Raw genomic sequence first — 23,369 nt, 5'->3', positions numbered from 1 at the left:
TTCATATTGAGATGTGTTTATATGATGTATTTAATAAAAGAAACACAAAGAAAAGAGAATTCCATTTATTCATTATTAACATTATGTAAATTTAGAATATAAATTGCTAAAATAATTCTTATTTTTGCTTATGATTTTGTGCAATTATAAAATTGTTTATACATTAACTGTTTGGAGTTGTTTCGACTGTGCCATAGAGAGAAATCATTGGTGCGTTTAATGAGATACACTGGCCTCTGCCAAAGTTTATTGACCTGATACGACTCCCTTATTCATGACATAATCCTGGTTTCCTTCACATGTTTTATTACGACTCGAATTTAAAACGGTTCGAACATTTGGTTAAAAAATCGAAATATGTGAAAATATTTATATAAAAGCACAATAAATTATGTATATACAAGAGTATATAAGTTATGTTATATGAGCTCAATTCAGTTCAATGTCAACAAGAATTTTCTTGAATTGTTTCAAATTTAAATTTAAAACTACTCTTGTAGTGCATTATAACTAGTCATTAACGATTTTGATGTCACATTCTTGATACTCACCTTCTTAATCCGATAAACTTCATAATACTGGACTAACCAGTTACTAATGACGTCATTTTACATTATGTAAGCTTGCATCTTTACATCAAGTTAAGCTAGATTATTTTCGAGATGTAATTTGCAAATTTTTAATTATAANTGTTATAAAATGTAATAACAGATATTTAAAAATATAATAATCAAATAATTTATTACATTAAACATTTTTATAACTGTATAATGTTATTATTTTATGAATTTAAATGCAGTATAATATTTAACATTAAGATTTATGAAATGTTCTGATCATTTCATATAAAACATTTAATAATTTGGAATTAATAACGCAAAAAGAACTAGAAAAACATGTTAAAATATGTTCTTAAGTCAATGGAACTATACTGAACATTATTTCTGATTATAAAAGTCCGTAAAGATCTATAATCGTCAATTAGATTAAATTATTTTTAATAGAAAAACCATTATTAATCAAATATAACAGTAAGAAAAGTGTCTTAAACATATAATTAAACTGTAATGTAGAATTAATCCAACATATTGTAATAGTTAATCCTTTAATCTAATAAATAGAAACTGCATAAAAGTAAATGATAGTCAAATAAATATACTGAATATAATACTAAGTAATGAGTTATATAAATGATGAATACGTATTATAGAAGAAAGAACTCTGAGAATAATTGTCTAGATAATTCTAATAGTTATAATTTTTTTTTTCTACATGAAAGAAGATTCATAATTCATCAGATTTAATTCATTTTCAGAAAAAACTCAATGGCTACATTCATATTTCATTTTGTAATTTACACAAAAATTCATTTCGGGTTTGATACTATTCAGCATCGCCTGTTTTTATAAGATTCTGAATTAAAATGAATTTTTATGTAAATTATGAGACAAAATATGAATTAAAGGCGGTTGGATTTTGTCAAAAAGCATACAAAATCTGATTATAAATTAATCCTTAACAAAAAATATGTATATACACTTTATGTAGATGAAAGAACTTACATATTTCGTTAAACTTTACAAAAGCTTTTAACAAATATTTCCAGTGCTTTGTTTACTTTTATCTTTTTCATATTCTTTCAGTTTCAGTCTAATGATCTTAAAGCTTTGTCTTTTATTATTTATAAATTAAAAAAGTACAAATGTATTAAATTGTATTGTAGTAAAAAAAAAATGTTAAATTGTCTGCTTCGGCTTATGCCTATATTAAAAAATTGCAAACAAAATAAAAGATTAATTCTGAATGAATAACTGTAGTAAAAAGCCCAATGTTTATCTAAAATAAAGTAATAGTATATCTATTAGAAAACTATGCACTATTGTACAATGATCAGTAGTTTCTTAATGAATATGTTGTACTTAATATAACAAATCCCCGAGGCAATTGTTCTCAGTTCAAGGTTGTGTCATTCAGCATATCAGAATTGGTCCTGAAGCACGAAATTTAAGTAATTGTTTTTTATTTAAAACATTTTTGCTCCTCCATTTTTTAATTAATAAGTATGTTACACTGTATAATGCACACCATTTTCTTTACCAGTTAATAAGAAAATCAACATTTACCATAAAAAATTCCTTAGCTTTAAAATTGAAACTTATTTTCACTATTTAAAAATATTAATATTTTAACTTTATATGTAACTTTATTCAATATATTTTCTTGCTGTTATGAGAGAGAAGCGCAACTTATTATTGCTTTTAAAGTTATTGTATTACTTTAATAAAATTAATATATATTTTCACTCTATTCAATAAAATGTTGCAGTTTTTTAAACGTTTCTTTTACCTATTCACATTTAGAATTTTAATATTTTCAATAGCCTTCAACAACAAAGAGTGTACAGATTTCATAAAAACTACATATTACTTCTTGAATAGAGTAGGACGTACAGTACAAGTACACTTTTCAAAAATTGTAATCACTAGTATAATAGAACATACTTTTAATATAATCCTAAAAATTATTTGGTTGACTTAGCCTATATATATATATATATATAATACATTCTTTACAATGGAATTTAAGAAAATTTTGAAATTGTTATTGAATTTTCTATAATATTCTAATTGTAAAATGTTTTTATATTTACTACTTAAAAATATATAAATTTACTTTAAAAGTATGTGAATAAATTGATAGTAAAATGATTGCAGATTATTGTATAAATTGGTATAAAATTAAATAATGATGATGCTGTTATAAAGTTCTTTATTGGCTTCATTTGAAAATTTTATAAAGCTTAATTAATTAATCATTAAATATTTTAATCGTTCCATATAATTAAATANTTTAAAATTGTTCTATTTATAGTCTGTAGTCTATAGTCAACGTTATCCGAAATGATTAAATGTCTTTTTGTAATAAATGTTTAACTACAAAAGAAATAAATGAAGAATGAAAACTTAATTATAATATTAAATAAATAAGAGAATTGTATTATTCCTAATTAAGAACATATTTACTGAAACAGCAATGAATGTGCAAGCCTGAATATTGTAATGTTCACTATATATAAAATTAAATTCTCAAAAAATATAATTCGAAATTAATATAGATATTTCATGATAAATGTATACATACATTTATTGTGAAAAATATGTGAAAATATTTATATAAAAGCACAATAAATTATGTATATACAAGAGTATATAAGTTATGTTATATGAGCTCAATTCAGTTCAATGTCAACAAGAATTTTCTTGAATTGTTTCAAATTTAAATTTAAAACTACTCTTGTAGTGCATTATAACTAGTCATTAACGATTTTGATGTCACATTCTTGATACTCACCTTCTTAATCCGATAAACTTCATAATACTGGACTAACCAGTTACTAATGACGTCATTTTACATTATGTAAGCTTGCATCTTTACATCAAGTTAAGCTAGATTATTTTCGAGATGTAATTTGCAAATTTTTAATTATAAATTAATTTTTTAACTTTAAAAAAAAAGACTTTAAATTGTAAATGATGTATAGTTAACTACATAAAAACTATAAATCTAATAAAATTATAAATACGATTTAAATATAAATAAAATCAATTTTCAAAATTAATTAATTGAGTTTTGCAATTGATAATTTATAAAAATATAATTACTTCTTGCATTAAATTAATCAAACTAGATAAATGTTTGTCAAATCAAAAATAAATTAAATTCTATCGATCTATATTGGGAGTTCATTGTAGGATTAATTAACTAGTTTGTCCAACGACTATAAAATAAAAAATTCCCAGAAAAATATTGATAACTAATGGTAAGTGTTCATGAATTTTTAGCTTTTTTATTAGTACTTTTTATATTTATTTTATATTCATCCATCTATCTGTTTGTCTTTGTTTATTCACAGTTTCTTATAAACAGTAGGAGCTAAATTAATATGAATTGTAGTATACTAATAAATTTCACTATTTAAGGTTTTTGATATATTCTTCCAATTAACTTTCATAAAAATTTAATTTTTGATTGTTTAAAAGCAGGACCGTCGAGACGAAGAAAAACTGGGACTGTATCGCTAGATCCCAGAGTCCTGTTTGGGCCTATATAATTCAGAGTCCGAACAAAACTTTATATAATTAAATTTTAATTATAAAGTCCAGATAATAAATTTAGGTAATTTCAAGTGCATAAAGAGAGAAAAATTATGTGATAAGTCGAGAGCATTACATCGAAAGAAGGTATAAAAGGGGCGAAGCTCTAATCGTAATCGCTTTCCATGGTTCTATCCACATATTCATTATAAAAAAATTTATTTACCTAGTAATTGTTTTTCTAATTAATAGATATAATTTAACAAGATAATCTCTTATGATATTTTAATTAAGTTCTAAGCTTTTTCACAGAAAAATTATAAATTAGTCCGTAAGTCTTTTAAAAACAATAAAAACATGTGAAATTCTTTATCTGTTGTTATAGCCAGTTTATAGTTATAATTTAGTTCAATTACAGAAAGTTTTATTTGGGACCCCTTTTTTAAAAATGTTAATTAGTTGTTTCACCGTATCAAATATCTTTCCTATTATAAGACCATTTATTGTTGAAAAATTATCATTGAATAAATAATTATAAAACAATACATTTAAATCAGAAAATAAGCATTTATGTCTAAAACAATAAGAATCAACGTGTTGTTACACTCTATTGTCTGATGGATTTTGTGGAAAATTCTATTTCTTAAAGAAATGAAAATTAATTAAAAATAAAAGTATATTTTATTTTTAATTACATTCCAAATAACTAATTATGTTTCACGTAAATATATCTAATTTTTCGATGGTAAATTATTTTGAAACAGCTGATATTTTAAAGGACTGAATATTCAAAGGAAAATACAGAGTATTGTACAATAATTATGATATTTAATGTACTATAAAACCTCAGACCCTCACAGCTATCCTCATGAGTTATAACAAATTATCATTTTTAGCTAAAAGCAATATTTCAGAAATAATTCGTTTTATTTATTTACTCTTTCCGCCCTGTGGACACTAAGAGGTCTTTTTTCCCATACTCATCGTGGATTAAGACAGTTCCATAATAGGGCGGCCTAGTGATGGGACGGGTCACTACATATCTCGAACAGACCACGCCGAAAAAATTCGTCTAATTTTTTGACCACCCGGATTCGATCCTGGATTTCTCAGAGCAATAAGCTGATACGTTAACCACCTCCAAAAAAATCCATTATGATAAAATGATTCGGTGATCAATGACGGTTTCAGGCATATGCAATTTACGTTTCGTCTAGGATTTCGTACTTTTAATCTCCCTAGATACTCATAAATACAAGTACTTGTTAATATTCCGTTCTTATACAGTTCTAAGAATCTATTTATATCTTAGATATTTTGCAATATCATGTGACATGGACTTTATATAAACTTATATAAAGAGGCCTAGCAAGTACATGTTAGCTTATGGTTTCGCACAAACACTTAAACAACGAACAACTTAATGCAAGACACGGATTTTTGTTATTTAAAGCCGTATATTTTTAATGACCAATCAAATCTAATCCAATTACAAATACGTAAAAAATATCTAACTGCATAAATTAAATAATAATAAATTCTGCATCAATAAAAAACTTTCTTTATTTTTAATTATTTATAAAATAGCCTTGAGTGTAGATTATATTTTCTAATTACTTAATTATAAATTTGGCCAATTACAAAATCTACTAAAAATTCAATTTAGTTGGAATATAATACATTTATTTTATACTTTTTTATTATTCATTTATTTAACTTTATTTATATTTTAAAGAATTATGTATAAATTTATCTTATTTCACAGTATGTTAGTCTACTCCTAGTGCTTTTTTCCTCTATTTTTTTCTTCCTTTGAGTAATAATTACTCGTAATAAGGTAGTTCAAATCAAATTTATTTCGAAATAAATCACTTTATCTACAGTTTAAACAACTCGAAGCTAAATGCATACTACGAGTCAGATTAATGAGAGAATCGAAAAAAATACGCTTTTTCCTTCTTTTTCTCATTAAATCTGAAAAAGAAAACAATAAAAACTGTACAGTTTGCAACGTTTAGTAAGATACATGATCCTATTATGGTCTTGCTAATCTTTGACATTTTTTTCTAAGAAATTAGACTTACGAAAAAGAAAATTTCATGACCCCATTCAATAAAAAAACTATTAATGCATCACTGAAAAAATCAACATCAGATTACTGCATCAGAGTTGTCAAAAATAAAACATTTTCGGAAAAGTATACTTTACATTAGGCCATATTTGGAACTCGTGTTCTTTTTACGACCTATATATAAAACATTGTAATTAACACTTTATGATTAAAATAAACATTTATTTCTTGAGAATAAAAAAACCAAACAGTCTTCATTCCTAAAATAAATTTAACAAAAGCCAACTCTAGTTAGAAAACAATAGAAAATTAAAATTTAGTCTATCTGCTCCTTATTTTATGATTTGCCTTTCCTCCATCTAAATTAAATCGATTGCAATTTATTTTTTGTGTAAAAACACAATCTGATAAATGACAGACTACTAGAGCCTGCCTAAGCTGTAATAAGAACTCAACTAATTTTATTTAATTAAAAATTTCAAAATAATAAAATGCAAATTAGAAAAAAGCAATTATACTAATATGAATTACAATAGTTACTCCATTCACTGACATAAAATCAAACTAAATTCGAATGAATTACTTTACCGCTTAAAATTTTTAAAGTATTTTCTTTTAAAATGAAAATCGAAACCCTGTTTGTATATTATTAGATCTAATAATCCTAATTATACATTATACTGCAAGGATCAGACAGAAAATGTATAAGGAGAGGAACCCTCCTTCAGAAGGATCGTTAATACATTTCGGATATATACGTTCAGTCAGTGTCGGATTAAGTCTCTAACGAATCCTAGAGAAAATTTAAATTAAGGCCCCATTTAAATAAGTTGCTTCTAAAGAAATCTGAAATAATGTCACTTAAAATTTTTATTAATAATAGAGAATACAAACACTAATACAATATATGTACAGTATGCAAATTTGGGGTTATTACGTACACATAACTCACACATACTTTACACTAGTACAGTATGTAGCACCGAATCCGATTTTATTACTTTATCCTTTATAACAAATATTATTTATTACGATGACATTTATTTGTATAAATATTCTATATTATTAAATATTTATTTTTAAATATTATTCTTTATTTTTATTTTTATTTTTTTTCTGTACTGAAGTCGGGCCCCTCCGAATTATGAACCTGAGACATTTGTCTTATTTGTCTATTGGTTAATCCGGTTCACTGCGTTCAATATACTGTATTTGTATCAACTTAATAAATATATAGAAATACAATGAATTTCTTGATTATTTTCAAACTTACAATTATGAATAAAAGTCTAAACGTTTTAGGACTGAAATCTAGGAAATTTTCAATAGGAGAACGAATATTTTATAAGAAGCTTTTGTTTGCTTTGTAAGTAATAAACGGGGAAAAATGTAGACTGAAAATAATTCGAAAATATTATTTTTTGTGCTATTTTTAGATATAAAAATATTTTCTTTCTTACCTCTCTTCAAAACAGTGTTTGCTTTAAAGTACACATCCTCGAAACTTTTATATTGCATGACATATCAATAAAAACAGTTGCGAGTGGTCACACTTGAAGTTTTAAGTCCTGAAGTTACCTGATCAGCAAGTTTGAATATGCAGTGACACAGTTCAACAGAGCCCTTAAATTTAAATTTTTAAATCTTCATGCTGACAATTTATGAAGGATTTTTCATAGAAAAACTAATATTTTCTATTATGTTACTATCATTAACATCGTATCATTTAAATTATATGAAAGTTTATTGTATTATTATTTTAATACTTTAAATTAGCATATACAGAATAATTTTCTATTATTATTTCGAATTTTTCTAAAATTCTGAAGCCCACACTGATTGACTTTACGCATATCGAATTTATTAGTAGTACCCTTTAGGATGATTAAACATTTAACGTCGGAAAAAAAATCTGTTATAGATAAAAGTAACCGATCATCCTTTTGATCATCATATATTTTAATATTCGACTCGGTTACAATGTTTTAAACGTCGGGGATGTTTATACAATAAAATTAATGCATAAAATATAATTATTCCTTAAGGGCTTCGTCTGGCAACGAGAGTCGTGTCCAGGTTATTTTAAGTTAATTGCTCTGTTACTTCTCAATAATGCATATATTATGAACCTAAACGATGGGAAAATAGACCGACAAGGATTTTAAAAAGTACAGAATAGCAGTTATTTGCTAAATAAATGAATCTCGGATTATCCTGGAAGATATTCGCACAGCTTACTTAAAATTATATTAAACAAATACGCATCTGATTCTTCATAATTTAGGGTATTTATCAATAGTTTTTTCCATAAATTAGTTCTTAATACGCTTTCACATTCTTTCATAATGTATAATGCAAATAAAATTAATTTCATTTAAAATCGTCAAAGTAAAGCAATGAATGAGAAAACATAATCATTGCTTTAATACAATTCAATAGAAATTCAAAGCAATACACATTTACACTTAAAAACAAGCTTAAATTTAAATTTTTCTAAACAATATTTTTTAAATAGTTATAAAAATATAAGGTAAATGTGGGGAAATTTTAATCACTTAAGGAGGAAATGTTAGCGAAGAGAAAATTCACTCATTACATGTAGAATAAGTGCAAAAGCTATGTATAATTAGCAAACTGATCTACGTGGCTACATATAAACACAAGAAATATTAATCATTAATTATAAATTTGGCCAATTACAAAATCTACTAAAAATTCAATTTAGTTGGAATATAATACATTTATTTTATACTTTTTTATTATTCATTTATTTAACTTTATTTATATTTTAAAGAATTATGTATAAATTTATCTTATTTCACAGTATGTTAGTCTACTCCTAGTGCTTTTTTCCTCTATTTTTTTCTTCCTTTGAGTAATAATTACTCGTAATAAGGTAGTTCAAATCAAATTTATTTCGAAATAAATCACTTTATCTACAGTTTAAACAACTCGAAGCTAAATGCATACTACGAGTCAGATTAATGAGAGAATCGAAAAAAATACGCTTTTTCCTTCTTTTTCTCATTAAATCTGAAAAAGAAAACAATAAAAACTGTACAGTTTGCAACGTTTAGTAAGATACATGATCCTATTATGGTCTTGCTAATCTTTGACATTTTTTTCTAAGAAATTAGACTTACGAAAAAGAAAATTTCATGACCCCATTCAATAAAAAAACTATTAATGCATCACTGAAAAAATCAACATCAGATTACTGCATCAGAGTTGTCAAAAATAAAACATTTTCGGAAAAGTATACTTTACATTAGGCCATATTTGGAACTCGTGTTCTTTTTACGACCTATATATAAAACATTGTAATTAACACTTTATGATTAAAATAAACATTTATTTCTTGAGAATAAAAAAACCAAACAGTCTTCATTCCTAAAATAAATTTAACAAAAGCCAACTCTAGTTAGAAAACAATAGAAAATTAAAATTTAGTCTATCTGCTCCTTATTTTATGATTTGCCTTTCCTCCATCTAAATTAAATCGATTGCAATTTATTTTTTGTGTAAAAACACAATCTGATAAATGACAGACTACTAGAGCCTGCCTAAGCTGTAATAAGAACTCAACTAATTTTATTTAATTAAAAATTTCAAAATAATAAAATGCAAATTAGAAAAAAGCAATTATACTAATATGAATTACAATAGTTACTCCATTCACTGACATAAAATCAAACTAAATTCGAATGAATTACTTTACCGCTTAAAATTTTTAAAGTATTTTCTTTTAAAATGAAAATCGAAACCCTGTTTGTATATTATTAGATCTAATAATCCTAATTATACATTATACTGCAAGGATCAGACAGAAAATGTATAAGGAGAGGAACCCTCCTTCAGAAGGATCGTTAATACATTTCGGATATATACGTTCAGTCAGTGTCGGATTAAGTCTCTAACGAATCCTAGAGAAAATTTAAATTAAGGCCCCATTTAAATAAGTTGCTTCTAAAGAAATCTGAAATAATGTCACTTAAAATTTTTATTAATAATAGAGAATACAAACACTAATACAATATATGTACAGTATGCAAATTTGGGGTTATTACGTACACATAACTCACACATACTTTACACTAGTACAGTATGTAGCACCGAATCCGATTTTATTACTTTATCCTTTATAACAAATATTATTTATTACGATGACATTTATTTGTATAAATATTCTATATTATTAAATATTTATTTTTAAATATTATTCTTTATTTTTATTTTTATTTTTTTTCTGTACTGAAGTCGGGCCCCTCCGAATTATGAACCTGAGACATTTGTCTTATTTGTCTATTGGTTAATCCGGTTCACTGCGTTCAATATACTGTATTTGTATCAACTTAATAAATATATAGAAATACAATGAATTTCTTGATTATTTTCAAACTTACAATTATGAATAAAAGTCTAAACGTTTTAGGACTGAAATCTAGGAAATTTTCAATAGGAGAACGAATATTTTATAAGAAGCTTTTGTTTGCTTTGTAAGTAATAAACGGGGAAAAATGTAGACTGAAAATAATTCGAAAATATTATTTTTTGTGCTATTTTTAGATATAAAAATATTTTCTTTCTTACCTCTCTTCAAAACAGTGTTTGCTTTAAAGTACACATCCTCGAAACTTTTATATTGCATGACATATCAATAAAAACAGTTGCGAGTGGTCACACTTGAAGTTTTAAGTCCTGAAGTTACCTGATCAGCAAGTTTGAATATGCAGTGACACAGTTCAACAGAGCCCTTAAATTTAAATTTTTAAATCTTCATGCTGACAATTTATGAAGGATTTTTCATAGAAAAACTAATATTTTCTATTATGTTACTATCATTAACATCGTATCATTTAAATTATATGAAAGTTTATTGTATTATTATTTTAATACTTTAAATTAGCATATACAGAATAATTTTCTATTATTATTTCGAATTTTTCTAAAATTCTGAAGCCCACACTGATTGACTTTACGCATATCGAATTTATTAGTAGTACCCTTTAGGATGATTAAACATTTAACGTCGGAAAAAAAATCTGTTATAGATAAAAGTAACCGATCATCCTTTTGATCATCATATATTTTAATATTCGACTCGGTTACAATGTTTTAAACGTCGGGGATGTTTATACAATAAAATTAATGCATAAAATATAATTATTCCTTAAGGGCTTCGTCTGGCAACGAGAGTCGTGTCCAGGTTATTTNTACTAGCAGGTGGGCCCGGCGCTGCTCGGGCAAAAGTAACGATAACTAAGATAAAGATTATTACGTTACAGTCAACCTGAGACATTTGTCTTATTTGTCTATTGGTTAATCCGGTTCACTGCGTTCAATATACTGTATTTGTATCAACTTAATAAATGTATAGAAATACAATGAATTTCTTGATTATTTTCAAACTTACAATTATGAATAAAAGTCTAAACGTTTTAGGACTGAAATCTAGGAAATTTTCAATAGGAGAACGAATATTTTATAAGAAGCTTTTGTTTGCTTTGTAAGTAATAAACGGGGAAAAATGTAGACTGAAAATAATTCGAAAATATTATTTTTTGTGCTATTTTTAGATATAAAAATATTTTCTTTCTTACCTCTCTTCAAAACAGTGTTTGCTTTAAAGTACACATCCTCGAAACTTTTATATTGCATGACATATCAATAAAAACAGTTGCGAGTGGTCACACTTGAAGTTTTAAGTCCTGAAGTTACCTGATCAGCAAGTTTGAATATGCAGTGACACAGTTCAACAGAGCCCTTAAATTTAAATTTTTAAATCTTCATGCTGACAATTTATGAAGGATTTTTCATAGAAAAACTAATATTTTCTATTATGTTACTATCATTAACATCGTATCATTTAAATTATATGAAAGTTTATTGTATTATTATTTTAATACTTTAAATTAGCATATACAGAATAAAGAACTTATGATAATGTGTCCAGAGGGTTGGCACCTCTTTAGTGTCTCGTCAGGACTGACACCACTGTGTCTTCAGGTGAGACACAGAAACCTTTACANGACATCTTATCTATCCAAGCTGATGCTGATATTTAATGAAAAATGTATTATTTTACCTGTCTTTCATTCTCGATATATCCTAAATAATGTTTTTATTAATATAACTCATTTAACGCATTTTAAAATAATAAATGTTATTAATTCATGCTAAAAGAATAAAGTTTGGCTGAGAGAAGCAGTTAATCCTTTATAATCAAAAAGTAAAATTATATAAATATATTTTAAATTATCTATCCTAAAATTTTAAAATGAAAATATTAAAAGTTAATTGTTGTAATAGCATCTTTTTACTAGTTATTTGTCTAAATATTTTATGTTTATACTTTACTATACTACTTTTTCATAACTGTAATTATATCTATTATAGAATTACTTAAATGTTCTAACATCTTATGTAATAAGTTTATAGATCTATCACTTTCATTTGAAATAATGCTTAAAACTTGTTTCAAAAATTTAAATTCATAGCATTATATCATTTACTCATTCTTAAACGTATTATTTTCGCAAGCAGTTTTATAATTTCAAATTTTTTAGTAAAAAAAAAAGCAATCAAATTTTATTGTGTAATTCTAAATATTTTAATAATAAAGTTATAAAATTTATAATTTATAGCAAAATATAAAAATGTATACCCTATATAAAGTGGCATGTAAAGTTTCATAATTAGTAGTGATCGTGTACAAAACTAAAGAGAAATTCAAAATGTTATAGAGATGTTACATTAACTTTTAAGGGCCATATAAAGAACAATAATAGACTTTACGGATTTTTTTCCATTTATACATTGTCTATAAAATTTTAAATATGGAAAAAAAAGATTTAATATCCTGTTATTTTCACTCTTAACAGCCAATCAAAACTAACAGCAATAGTGTTTATGGCACTTAAGAATGCATGAAAAGATAAGTTAGACATACAAATGATAATCATAAGCCATGAGACGACACCAGTTTGTCTAGATTGTTGAGCTATGACACTACCTGTGACAATTCTGACACACTGAATGGTTAGTTCAGTGAGAATGGTTTAAAAAAACTAATCTCTGTATGCAAATTTAACTATAGTTGTAGAAAATGTAGGCTTAAAACGTTCATTCTGGATTTTATTTGTCTTAAATTTAGATTTATATAACAGATTAACACTGTCATTTCATATTGAGATGTGTTTATATGATGTTTTTAATAAAAGAAACACAAAGAAAAGAGAATTCCATTTATTCATTATTAACATTATGTAAATTTAGAATATAAATTGCTAAAATAATTCTTATTTTTGCTTATGATTTTGTGCAATTATAAAATTGTTTATACATTAACTGTTTGGAGTTGTTTCGACTGTGCCATAGAGAGAAATCATTGGTGCGTTTAATGAGATACACTGGCCTCTGCCAAAGTTTATTGACCTGATACGACTCCCTTATTCATGACATAATCCTGGTTTCCTTCACATGTTTTATTACGACTCGAATTTAAAACGGTTTCAATTTGTAAAAATATATTCTCTTAATTATAATTAGAAACGTGTAACGAAATTATTATTATTATTTCATTTTTAAAATAAAAACTGGCATTTTAAATATATAAATATAAATATTTTTATGTAAAAAGTCATAATTGCATGTATTCAAAGTAAATTCTAATGAACGCTTTTTTCAATTAAAAATTTTAAAAATTTACTGTTAATTATGTCTTATCTAAGCTCAATAAACTTAATTATAAGGAACGTTTCTTAATAAAAATTATAAAAAATTATAAAATATGTTATAAAATGTAATAACAGATATTTAAAAATATAATAATCAAATAATTTATTACATTAAACATTTTTATAACTGTATAATGTTATTATTTTATGAATTTAAATGCAGTATAATATTTAACATTAAGATTTATGAAATGTTCTGATCATTTCATATAAAACATTTAATAATTTGGAATTAATAACGCAAAAAGAACTAGAAAAACATGTTAAAATATGTTCTTAAGTCAATGGAACTATACTGAACATTATTTCTGATTATAAAAGTCCGTAAAGATCTATAATCGTCAATTAGATTAAATTATTTTTAATAGAAAAACCATTATTAATCAAATATAACAGTAAGAAAAGTGTCTTAAACATATAATTAAACTGTAATGTAGAATTAATCCAACATATTGTAATAGTTAATCCTTTAATCTAATAAATAGAAACTGCATAAAAGTAAATGATAGTCAAATAAATATACTGAATATAATACTAAGTAATGAGTTATATAAATGATGAATACGTATTATAGAAGAAAGAACTCTGAGAATAATTGTCTAGATAATTCTAATAGTTATAATTTTTTTTTTCTACATGAAAGAAGATTCATAATTCATCAGATTTAATTCATTTTCAGAAAAAACTCAATGGCTACATTCATATTTCATTTTGTAATTTACACAAAAATTCATTTCGGGTTTGATACTATTCAGCATCGCCTGTTTTTATAAGATTCTGAATTAAAATGAATTTTTATGTAAATTATGAGACAAAATATGAATTAAAGGCGGTTGGATTTTGTCAAAAAGCATACAAAATCTGATTATAAATTAATCCTTAACAAAAAATATGTATATACACTTTATGTAGATGAAAGAACTTACATATTTCGTTAAACTTTACAAAAGCTTTTAACAAATATTTCCAGTGCTTTGTTTACTTTTATCTTTTTCATATTCTTTCAGTTTCAGTCTAATGATCTTAAAGCTTTGTCTTTTATTATTTATAAATTAAAAAAGTACAAATGTATTAAATTGTATTGTAGTAAAAAAAAAATGTTAAATTGTCTGCTTCGGCTTATGCCTATATTAAAAAATTGCAAACAAAATAAAAGATTAATTCTGAATGAATAACTGTAGTAAAAAGCCCAATGTTTATCTAAAATAAAGTAATAGTATATCTATTAGAAAACTATGCACTATTGTACAATGATCAGTAGTTTCTTAATGAATATGTTGTACTTAATATAACAAATCCCCGAGGCAATTGTTCTCAGTTCAAGGTTGTGTCATTCAGCATATCAGAATTGGTCCTGAAGCACGAAATTTAAGTAATTGTTTTTTATTTAAAACATTTTTGCTCCTCCATTTTTTAATTAATAAGTATGTTACACTGTATAATGCACACCATTTTCTTTACCAGTTAATAAGAAAATCAACATTTACCATAAAAAATTCCTTAGCTTTAAAATTGAAACTTATTTTCACTATTTAAAAATATTAATATTTTAACTTTATATGTAACTTTATTCAATATATTTTCTTGCTGTTATGAGAGAGAAGCGCAACTTATTATTGCTTTTAAAGTTATTGTATTACTTTAATAAAATTAATATATATTTTCACTCTATTCAATAAAATGTTGCAGTTTTTTAAACGTTTCTTTTACCTATTCACATTTAGAATTTTAATATTTTCAATAGCCTTCAACAACAAAGAGTGTACAGATTTCATAAAAACTACATATTACTTCTTGAATAGAGTAGGACGTACAGTACAAGTACACTTTTCAAAAATTGTAATCACTAGTATAATAGAACATACTTTTAATATAATCCTAAAAATTATTTGGTTGACTTAGCCTATATATATATATATATATAATACATTCTTTACAATGGAATTTAAGAAAATTTTGAAATTGTTATTGAATTTTCTATAATATTCTAATTGTAAAATGTTTTTATATTTACTACTTAAAAATATATAAATTTACTTTAAAAGTATGTGAATAAATTGATAGTAAAATGATTGCAGATTATTGTATAAATTGGTATAAAATTAAATAATGATGATGCTGTTATAAAGTTCTTTATTGGCTTCATTTGAAAATTTTATAAAGCTTAATTAATTAATCATTAAATATTTTAATCGTTCCATATAATTAAATATGTATTTTTTTTAATTATTTAGGTTGTTATCAAGTTACAAATATCCAACCAAGTTCTAATTCGAATGTATCGCAAGAAAATGAAGCTGTTCTACCAGCCAGCCTTACGAGACAATTATATATTCAATATTTAGATCTAACCGATTGCCAATTGTTAGACGACAATGGATTAAAGACAATAGTAAGGAACTGCCCTCAACTTACTCATCTTTATCTTAGAAGATGTGTTCAAATAACCGACGCGGGTGTCAAACACGTAGCTAGTTACTGTGTTGCTTTACGCGAATTAAGTGTTAGTGATTGTCTACAGATTACAGACTTTGGAATGTACGAACTGGCAAAATTAGGACCGAATTTGCGTTATTTGAGTGTGGCAAAATGCGACCAAGTTTCCGATGCCGGAATTCGTCAAATCGCTCGGCATTGTTACAAACTAAGATATCTGAATGTTCGTGGCTGTGAAGCTGTTTCGGATAACAGCGTAGAGGTATTATCTAGAAGCTGTCCACGTTTACGAGCATTAGATATAGGAAAATGTGATGTTACTGATCACGGTTTAAAACTTCTTTCCGAGAGTTGTCCAAATTTAAAAAAATTAAGTGTTAAATCGTGTGATTTGGTTACAGATAACGGTATACAATCCATAGCGTATTACTGTCGTGGTTTGCAACAGCTCAATATACAAGACTGTAGAATAACTATTGAAGGATATCGTACTGTTAAGAAGTTCTGTAGGAGATGTATTATAGAACATACTAACCCTGGATTTTATTAATATGTAACGGATAATTAGAAAAGTTTTATTTAAAATGTGAAAGGGAATGGTTTGTGCCATAAGGCTGTGTGAAAGATATTATTGATAATGACAGATTTAATATTATCAGTAGGCTTTAATCAAGAAACAAATTATTAAAATTATCGCTCAATTATTATTTGTTGATAAATAATAGCAAAAAAAAAAGAAAAAAAATTTAACTAAAATATTTGTATATAATAGAGTGGAAAAAAAATATATTTTTTAAATACTGTGATCAACTATTCCATTTCATTTGATCAGTTATTAACCAATCATCTCGATAATTTATAATTGTGATTAACAGAATGGGAAAAAGGAAAATATTCAAATATTCCTTAAATCGAATATTGTACTTAATATAGGCCTATATTTTATGACAGTTTTTAATATCGTTCCAAGTTAAGCAGATAATTTTAATTGTGGATTTGTTATAGCCAGGAATTTATTACAAGTCGAAGGAAATTACTGCCTATCAGAAGCCAGTTTATATAAGAAGATTCTATTGCCTTATTAGGAACATATTTTAGTTCCTTGCCATAATTTAATGCCATAGTCCTACCAGCAGTTCCTCAAGAACCGAAGATAATCCAAAATTGTGATATGCAATAACTGTTCTAAACTGTATCTGAGTTTAATTATAATTAATATTAATATTCGTATTGTCTTAAAGACATTAATTATCGATTATAGGTTAAAAAATCGACATTTTTTAAAGAGAACAAAAAAATATTTTCATAGTGTTTCCGATAAAATATAATTAATTAAAATGTGCAAGTAATCGATATTTTTGTTTCGTATATTGTTCGTCGACACAATGATTTTAAATATATGAAATATTAAATAATTATGAAGACATAAAATACGAGCGGAATTGTCTCCTTCAATTAATTCTGAATGAATAACTGTAGTAAAAAGCCCAATGTTTATCTAAAATAAAGTAATAGTATATCTATTAGAAAACTATGCACTATTGTACAATGATCAGTAGTTTCTTAATGAATATGTTGTACTTAATATAACAAATCCCCGAGGCAATTGTTCTCAGTTCAAGGTTGTGTCATTCAGCATATCAGAATTGGTCCTGAAGCACGAAATTTAAGTAATTGTTTTTTATTTAAAACATTTTTGCTCCTCCATTTTTTAATTAATAAGTATGTTACACTGTATAATGCACACCATTTTCTTTACCAGTTAATAAGAAAATCAACATTTACCATAAAAAATTCCTTAGCTTTAAAATTGAAACTTATTTTCACTATTTAAAAATATTAATATTTTAACTTTATATGTAACTTTATTCAATATATTTTCTTGCTGTTATGAGAGAGAAGCGCAACTTATTATTGCTTTTAAAGTTATTGTATTACTTTAATAAAATTAATATATATTTTCACTCTATTCAATAAAATGTTGCAGTTTTTTAAACGTTTCTTTTACCTATTCACATTTAGAATTTTAATATTTTCAATAGCCTTCAACAACAAAGAGTGTACAGATTTCATAAAAACTACATATTACTTCTTGAATAGAGTAGGACGTACAGTACAAGTACACTTTTCAAAAATTGTAATCACTAGTATAATAGAACATACTTTTAATATAATCCTAAAAATTATTTGGTTGACTTAGCCTATATATATATATATATATAATACATTCTTTACAATGGAATTTAAGAAAATTTTGAAATTGTTATTGAATTTTCTATAATATTCTAATTGTAAAATGTTTTTATATTTACTACTTAAAAATATATAAATTTACTTTAAAAGTATGTGAATAAATTGATAGTAAAATGATTGCAGATTATTGTATAAATTGGTATAAAATTAAATAATGATGATGCTGTTATAAAGTTCTTTATTGGCTTCATTTGAAAATTTTATAAAGCTTAATTAATTAATCATTAAATATTTTAATCGTTCCATATAATTAAATATGTATTTTTTTTAATTATTTAGGTTGTTATCAAGTTACAAATATCCAACCAAGTTCTAATTCGAATGTATCGCAAGAAAATGAAGCTGTTCTACCAGCCAGCCTTACGAGACAATTATATATTCAATATTTAGATCTAACCGATTGCCAATTGTTAGACGACAATGGATTAAAGACAATAGTAAGGAACTGCCCTCAACTTACTCATCTTTATCTTAGAAGATGTGTTCAAATAACCGACGCGGGTGTCAAACACGTAGCTAGTTACTGTGTTGCTTTACGCGAATTAAGTGTTAGTGATTGTCTACAGATTACAGACTTTGGAATGTACGAACTGGCAAAATTAGGACCGAATTTGCGTTATTTGAGTGTGGCAAAATGCGACCAAGTTTCCGATGCCGGAATTCGTCAAATCGCTCGGCATTGTTACAAACTAAGATATCTGAATGTTCGTGGCTGTGAAGCTGTTTCGGATAACAGCGTAGAGGTATTATCTAGAAGCTGTCCACGTTTACGAGCATTAGATATAGGAAAATGTGATGTTACTGATCACGGTTTAAAACTTCTTTCCGAGAGTTGTCCAAATTTAAAAAAATTAAGTGTTAAATCGTGTGATTTGGTTACAGATAACGGTATACAATCCATAGCGTATTACTGTCGTGGTTTGCAACAGCTCAATATACAAGACTGTAGAATAACTATTGAAGGATATCGTACTGTTAAGAAGTTCTGTAGGAGATGTATTATAGAACATACTAACCCTGGATTTTATTAATATGTAACGGATAATTAGAAAAGTTTTATTTAAAATGTGAAAGGGAATGGTTTGTGCCATAAGGCTGTGTGAAAGATATTATTGATAATGACAGATTTAATATTATCAGTAGGCTTTAATCAAGAAACAAATTATTAAAATTATCGCTCAATTATTATTTGTTGATAAATAATAGCAAAAAAAAAAGAAAAAAAATTTAACTAAAATATTTGTATATAATAGAGTGGAAAAAAAATATATTTTTTAAATACTGTGATCAACTATTCCATTTCATTTGATCAGTTATTAACCAATCATCTCGATAATTTATAATTGTGATTAACAGAATGGGAAAAAGGAAAATATTCAAATATTCCTTAAATCGAATATTGTACTTAATATAGGCCTATATTTTATGACAGTTTTTAATATCGTTCCAAGTTAAGCAGATAATTTTAATTGTGGATTTNTTTAAAATTGTTCTATTTATAGTCTGTAGTCTATAGTCAACGTTATCCGAAATGATTAAATGTCTTTTTGTAATAAATGTTTAACTACAAAAGAAATAAATGAAGAATGAAAACTTAATTATAATATTAAATAAATAAGAGAATTGTATTATTCCTAATTAAGAACATATTTACTGAAACAGCAATGAATGTGCAAGCCTGAATATTGTAATGTTCACTATATATAAAATTAAATTCTCAAAAAATATAATTCGAAATTAATATAGATATTTCATGATAAATGTATACATACATTTATTGTGAAAAATATGTGAAAATATTTATATAAAAGCACAATAAATTATGTATATACAAGAGTATATAAGTTATGTTATATGAGCTCAATTCAGTTCAATGTCAACAAGAATTTTCTTGAATTGTTTCAAATTTAAATTTAAAACTACTCTTGTAGTGCATTATAACTAGTCATTAACGATTTTGATGTCACATTCTTGATACTCACCTTCTTAATCCGATAAACTTCATAATACTGGACTAACCAGTTACTAATGACGTCATTTTACATTATGTAAGCTTGCATCTTTACATCAAGTTAAGCTAGATTATTTTCGAGATGTAATTTGCAAATTTTTAATTATAAATTAATTTTTTAACTTTAAAAAAAAAGACTTTAAATTGTAAATGATGTATAGTTAACTACATAAAAACTATAAATCTAATAAAATTATAAATACGATTTAAATATAAATAAAATCAATTTTCAAAATTAATTAATTGAGTTTTGCAATTGATAATTTATAAAAATATAATTACTTCTTGCATTAAATTAATCAAACTAGATAAATGTTTGTCAAATCAAAAATAAATTAAATTCTATCGATCTATATTGGGAGTTCATTGTAGGATTAATTAACTAGTTTGTCCAACGACTATAAAATAAAAAATTCCCAGAAAAATATTGATAACTAATGGTAAGTGTTCATGAATTTTTAGCTTTTTTATTAGTACTTTTTATATTTATTTTATATTCATCCATCTATCTGTTTGTCTTTGTTTATTCACAGTTTCTTATAAACAGTAGGAGCTAAATTAATATGAATTGTAGTATACTAATAAATTTCACTATTTAAGGTTTTTGATATATTCTTCCAATTAACTTTCATAAAAATTTAATTTTTGATTGTTTAAAAGCAGGACCGTCGAGACGAAGAAAAACTGGGACTGTATCGCTAGATCCCAGAGTCCTGTTTGGGCCTATATAATTCAGAGTCCGAACAAAACTTTATATAATTAAATTTTAATTATAAAGTCCAGATAATAAATTTAGGTAATTTCAAGTGCATAAAGAGAGAAAAATTATGTGATAAGTCGAGAGCATTACATCGAAAGAAGGTATAAAAGGGGCGAAGCTCTAATCGTAATCGCTTTCCATGGTTCTATCCACATATTCATTATAAAAAAATTTATTTACCTAGTAATTGTTTTTCTAATTAATAGATATAATTTAACAAGATAATCTCTTATGATATTTTAATTAAGTTCTAAGCTTTTTCACAGAAAAATTATAAATTAGTCCGTAAGTCTTTTAAAAACAATAAAAACATGTGAAATTCTTTATCTGTTGTTATAGCCAGTTTATAGTTATAATTTAGTTCAATTACAGAAAGTTTTATTTGGGACCCCTTTTTTAAAAATGTTAATTAGTTGTTTCACCGTATCAAATATCTTTCCTATTATAAGACCATTTATTGTTGAAAAATTATCATTGAATAAATAATTATAAAACAATACATTTAAATCAGAAAATAAGCATTTATGTCTAAAACAATAAGAATCAACGTGTTGTTACACTCTATTGTCTGATGGATTTTGTGGAAAATTCTATTTCTTAAAGAAATGAAAATTAATTAAAAATAAAAGTATATTTTATTTTTAATTACATTCCAAATAACTAATTATGTTTCACGTAAATATATCTAATTTTTCGATGGTAAATTATTTTGAAACAGCTGATATTTTAAAGGACTGAATATTCAAAGGAAAATACAGAGTATTGTACAATAATTATGATATTTAATGTACTATAAAACCTCAGACCCTCACAGCTATCCTCATGAGTTATAACAAATTATCATTTTTAGCTAAAAGCAATATTTCAGAAATAATTCGTTTTATTTATTTACTCTTTCCGCCCTGTGGACACTAAGAGGTCTTTTTTCCCATACTCATCGTGGATTAAGACAGTTCCATAATAGGGCGGCCTAGTGATGGGACGGGTCACTACATATCTCGAACAGACCACGCCGAAAAAATTCGTCTAATTTTTTGACCACCCGGATTCGATCCTGGATTTCTCAGAGCAATAAGCTGATACGTTAACCACCTCCAAAAAAATCCATTATGATAAAATGATTCGGTGATCAATGACGGTTTCAGGCATATGCAATTTACGTTTCGTCTAGGATTTCGTACTTTTAATCTCCCTAGATACTCATAAATACAAGTACTTGTTAATATTCCGTTCTTATACAGTTCTAAGAATCTATTTATATCTTAGATATTTTGCAATATCATGTGACATGGACTTTATATAAACTTATATAAAGAGGCCTAGCAAGTACATGTTAGCTTATGGTTTCGCACAAACACTTAAACAACGAACAACTTAATGCAAGACACGGATTTTTGTTATTTAAAGCCGTATATTTTTAATGACCAATCAAATCTAATCCAATTACAAATACGTAAAAAATATCTAACTGCATAAATTAAATAATAATAAATTCTGCATCAATAAAAAACTTTCTTTATTTTTAATTATTTATAAAATAGCCTTGAGTGTAGATTATATTTTCTAATTACTTAATTATAAATTTGGCCAATTACAAAATCTACTAAAAATTCAATTTAGTTGGAATATAATACATTTATTTTATACTTTTTTATTATTCATTTATTTAACTTTATTTATATTTTAAAGAATTATGTATAAATTTATCTTATTTCACAGTATGTTAGTCTACTCCTAGTGCTTTTTTCCTCTATTTTTTTCTTCCTTTGAGTAATAATTACTCGTAATAAGGTAGTTCAAATCAAATTTATTTCGAAATAAATCACTTTATCTACAGTTTAAACAACTCGAAGCTAAATGCATACTACGAGTCAGATTAATGAGAGAATCGAAAAAAATACGCTTTTTCCTTCTTTTTCTCATTAAATCTGAAAAAGAAAACAATAAAAACTGTACAGTTTGCAACGTTTAGTAAGATACATGATCCTATTATGGTCTTGCTAATCTT

The 23,369-nt window shown here is 25.3% G+C and overlaps 1 protein-coding gene across 1 annotated transcript in view; it reads left to right on the top strand.

The window, feature by feature from the left end:
- LOC111623960 (F-box/LRR-repeat protein 7-like) overlaps nucleotides 1-20,056 on the top strand; it is a 65,737-nt gene extending 45,681 nt beyond the window's left edge. The window contains exons 3-5 of the mRNA XM_023366702.1: nucleotides 16,136-16,882; nucleotides 17,924-18,007; nucleotides 18,870-20,056. Coding sequence (XP_023222470.1) covers nucleotides 16,136-16,882; nucleotides 17,924-18,007; nucleotides 18,870-19,621 — 1,583 coding nt within the window. The 3' untranslated portion in view covers nucleotides 19,622-20,056. The remainder of the gene's footprint in view (nucleotides 1-16,135; nucleotides 16,883-17,923; nucleotides 18,008-18,869) is intronic.
- Nucleotides 20,057-23,369: the final 3,313 nt, after the last annotated feature.

The sequence above is a fragment of the Centruroides sculpturatus genome, unplaced genomic scaffold (assembly GCF_000671375.1).
Source record: "Centruroides sculpturatus isolate CEXI.00-Female unplaced genomic scaffold, Cexi_2.0 scaffold401, whole genome shotgun sequence".
NCBI classification, from domain to species: Eukaryota; Metazoa; Arthropoda; class Arachnida; order Scorpiones; family Buthidae; genus Centruroides; species Centruroides sculpturatus.
Note: the sequence above shows the minus strand (reverse complement) of the source record. Positions and strands in the feature narration are given on the sequence as shown.